Source organism: Pinus tabuliformis, chromosome Q, assembly GCF_031772625.1.
Source record: "Pinus tabuliformis cultivar Carrire ecotype Pingquan chromosome Q, CPIR1, whole genome shotgun sequence".
Taxonomy (NCBI): domain Eukaryota; kingdom Viridiplantae; phylum Streptophyta; class Pinopsida; order Pinales; family Pinaceae; genus Pinus; species Pinus tabuliformis.
The window spans coordinates 456,149,295-456,153,062 of record NC_142296.1 but is presented as its reverse complement, the minus strand read 5'-3'; the positions used below and the strand labels follow the sequence as shown (position 1 = coordinate 456,153,062).

The 3,768-nt window shown below is 30.2% G+C and overlaps 1 protein-coding gene across 1 annotated transcript; it reads right to left on the bottom strand.

Annotated features, from left to right (window-relative positions):
- Window positions 1-1,239: 1,239 nt before the first annotated feature.
- LOC149220171 (delta(12)-acyl-lipid-desaturase-like) lies at window positions 1,240-2,571 on the bottom strand. Its single transcript, XM_089382750.1, has one exon. It carries the CDS (start codon window positions 2,464-2,466, stop codon window positions 1,345-1,347), a length of 1,122 nt encoding a protein of 373 aa, XP_089238876.1. The 5' UTR covers window positions 2,467-2,571; the 3' UTR covers window positions 1,240-1,344.
- Between the last annotated feature and the right edge of the window lie 1,197 nt (window positions 2,572-3,768).

Below are 3,768 nucleotides of genomic sequence, written 5' to 3'. Positions count from 1 at the left end.
CCAGGGAGGAATTATAAAATATTAATAATTCCAACTTCATTATAGTGACTTAATTTGTTGTTTAATATTTCATCTCCTCTTGTTAATAATCAAAATTGAATCCTTCTTTGCTCTCTTGTTAATAATCAAAATTGAATCTTTCCTTGCTCTCTTGTTAATAATCAAAATTGAATCATTCCTAGCTCATTCAACAAGGTACAGTCCTTCCTAAATGTATATTTTCTAAATTTCACTTTAAAAAAATGATTGTTTTAAATTTACAAATCATTTTACAAGAAAAAGAAATATTTATAAATTTCAAAAGAAGAGTAAATAGCACTTCAATATCAATTTTTTTTTATGAAAAATAATTATTTGAAATTACTTAAATTATTTATAAAAATCTATTTGGAAATACCTAATTGTAAAATTCTAATTATTTAAAAATTATCTAACTAAACAAATGAAAATAAGTCCAAAAATAAATATATTTATTTGGAAACTTGAGGTTACTTTATTATAAGAAGGGAAAATTGTCTTATTTCAAAATGAAAACAAACGAAAATGAGTTGTGACACCTTAATTGGAAATTGGAATGGTAATATACTAATAACTTAATAACATGGATTTTTCTTTCTATAAGTATCACATGATTACATCCATTAATTTGCCATCCATACTAATAAGTTATTAGCATGGATAGTTCTATAACTATCTCATATTAATATGTATCAATAAATTAGAATGGTAATAAAATATTAGTTAATAAAGTGACTTTTTTACACAAGTATGGTTGGAAATAATTATTGACTTTATCAATAGACATTGTTAAGGAATAAGTCATTAATGATTAGTGATTTAATATAGTCATGTTATGTAATAAAAAGAAATATGAATGGCAAAGAATAAAATAAAATATGGTTTAAATGAGATATAATTTAGAATATAATGTACTTCTAGTTTATGCCTTTTGAATAATAGTGAAAAAGTTTCAAACTCCAAATATTTTCATCTTTGTATTTTCAAATCTATGTGTAATACAAATCTGTGTAATATATCTTTGTAAAAATATTATTAAGTATAACAAATTCACTTACATTAGATAGAGGATGGATGTATCCAAAAAAAATATGTGTAGAGAGATTACTCGAATTGGAATTTGCATTTTGGATGAAGAAGACATATTTGTAATTATAGTATGACATTTTTGTGTTTGGTTTTCCTGACATAATCTTGGTTGATACTGATAATGAATTGCTGATTTTTGAAAATAAAATCTTACTCAGTGCAAGACATGATTCATATGAGGCAGGGAAGGAACTTGTGGATGAAACCGAAGTCCATCTGAATATCCAGCGGTTACCGTTAAGTGGACCTGCGTCTGTACCATAAGATTCCACTTTTTCCAGGGGAGTCAGCCTCTACATAGACACATTCTCTAAACTCCCGCCATAAGGCGTTGCAGACAGGCGTACTATCATAGAAGTAATAGTTTCCCAGAATTGGTTTAATAGCCCTGGTGGCCTCCACGGCATGGTAATGAGGAATTGTGGAGAACAGATGATGAGTCACATGGGTGTCGGTTAAGTGATGGAATACATGATTCAACATTCCGTAATCCCTGTCAACTGTTGACAGTGCACCCCTAATCCATTCCCACTCTGATCCGTCATAGTGGGGTAGAGCTGGATGTGTGTGCTGTAGGTACGTGATCAGCACCAACAATGCGTTCACAATCAATAGGGGAATGACATATAGTTTTATGAGCCAAGAAAATCCATAAGCAGAGGCCAGCACGTATAGAGTATAAGCCACTCCGAGCAAGGCAATGTCACTAACCATTATCTCAAATCTCTCTCGTTTGCTATAAATTGGGGAATATGGATCAAAGTGGCAGGCAAATCGAGGATACTTCCTTCCCGAAGCATTGAACATCAGATACAACGGCCACCCCACGGTGAGGTAAATTGCTATCATCAGAAACCTTCCCAGGGGGTTAGATACCAAACTGGAAGTCAATTTTATCATATCATTCTTTGTCCGGGGAACAAAAGCTTCATCTCGTTCTAAGCTCCCAGTGTTGCTATGATGTCTTCGATGACTGTACTTCCAGGAGAAATATGGTACAAGAAGCCATGAGTGTAGTATAAGCCCCACTGTATCATCCACCAAAGAGTAGTCACTAAATGCATGATGTCCACATTCGTGTGCTATAATCCATATACCAAATAGAACGCACCCCTGAGCTGCCCAGTAACCAAACCAGAGCACCCATCCAAGAAATCCAGGCGATGTGAAATAAGAGGTCGTTGTGGAATACAGCAGAAGCACAACAATAAAAATATCATATCCTAGATATGAGAATGATGTGAGCAGTGATCTGTTGAAGCAATGAGGTGGAATGGCTTTCTTCAATTCTCCCAATGTAAACGGTGGCATTCCACAAGGAGCTCGCTCTCTTATATCTTTCTTGGAAGGCAATGCCATCTTCTCACAAGGCCACTTTTTAACTTACAAGTCTCTGCAAAATATTATGTCACAGGGTGCAACACGGGCATACAGATAGCAGAGTTCACTTCGTACAGATATGATTGCCTACAAAATGCATATAGAGAATGTAATTCATTAAACTGATATGCAATATATATATATATATATATATATATATATATATATATATATACACTGGGAAAATAATGTTGTGGCTAAGATGTTATTAAAATAAACTTTGTTATTAGATTTTGTGTTAATTTCTATTTAAAAGTGTCTAGTTGTTTATTTAGTCTTTTAATTTATTTGATTCTATTCAAATAAGATTTAGTTAAGTTTTAAAATATCCAATTTGTAATGGAAATGTTATACATATAAATATTAGTATTAAATATTAAGTTAATTTCTATCTAAGAGGTATTTAAAAACACTGTGTTGTTTATTTGATCTTTTAATCTATTTCATCATATTCAAATATAATTTAATTTAATTTGAAAATATGTTTAGAGTCTAATATATTTCCCATTTTATTCTCAACCCAGTATTTTAAATTCCGAAGTGTGATAGAATTGTACGGCATGAAATTTTCTAGAAAATATCAGAAAATATGTTTTCAAAAAAAACATTAATGGATATATAACCATTATTTTTGGAAAAAAAAAATCATTGATATATTAAACGAGCAATATTAGACTAAGTAGAGATTAGACCAACAATATTATTTGAAATAATTGAGAGATAAACAAAGGCATGCCCCAAGCAAAAATGAACGAAACATATCAAATAAACAAAAGAAATGTCCATAACCATAACTATACATAAAATTTCAACTATGAAAAGATATTCTCTTGCCATAAAAGAAATTTCAACTATGAAAAGATATTCTTTTGCCCTAAAAGAAGTGTTAGTTCAGGATGTTCAAAAAAATCATCGTTATTTTAGGATCTTCAAAAAATCATCCTCAAATCCAGGATGAGGAGTTTTTATTTTTATTTTTTTTCCTAATATAAAATACTAACTAAACTAAAAAACTAAAAAATATAAATACAAATGTGAAAAAAAAAACATTGATTTTACAAATACAAATGTGAAAAAAAAAAAAAAAAAACATTGATTTTACAATATATTTTTTTTTGAAAACTGAAACGCTATCTTAATTAATCATATTCTCTCTTAATTCAATTTCCTTTCGTAATGATTCTTCCCATTTTTCTGATGAAGTTTTTTAATCTTGCAAAAAAAACGGAGAGCATCAAGTGCAATTTCTTTTGATGCAGAGATTTGAGCGCTATGCGATGC

Excerpts from the sequence above, each read along its gene's own strand:
- LOC149220171 (XM_089382750.1), bottom strand. The coding sequence starts at position 2,466 with ATGGCATTGCCTTCCAAGAAAGATATAAGAGAGCGAGCTCCTTGTGGA.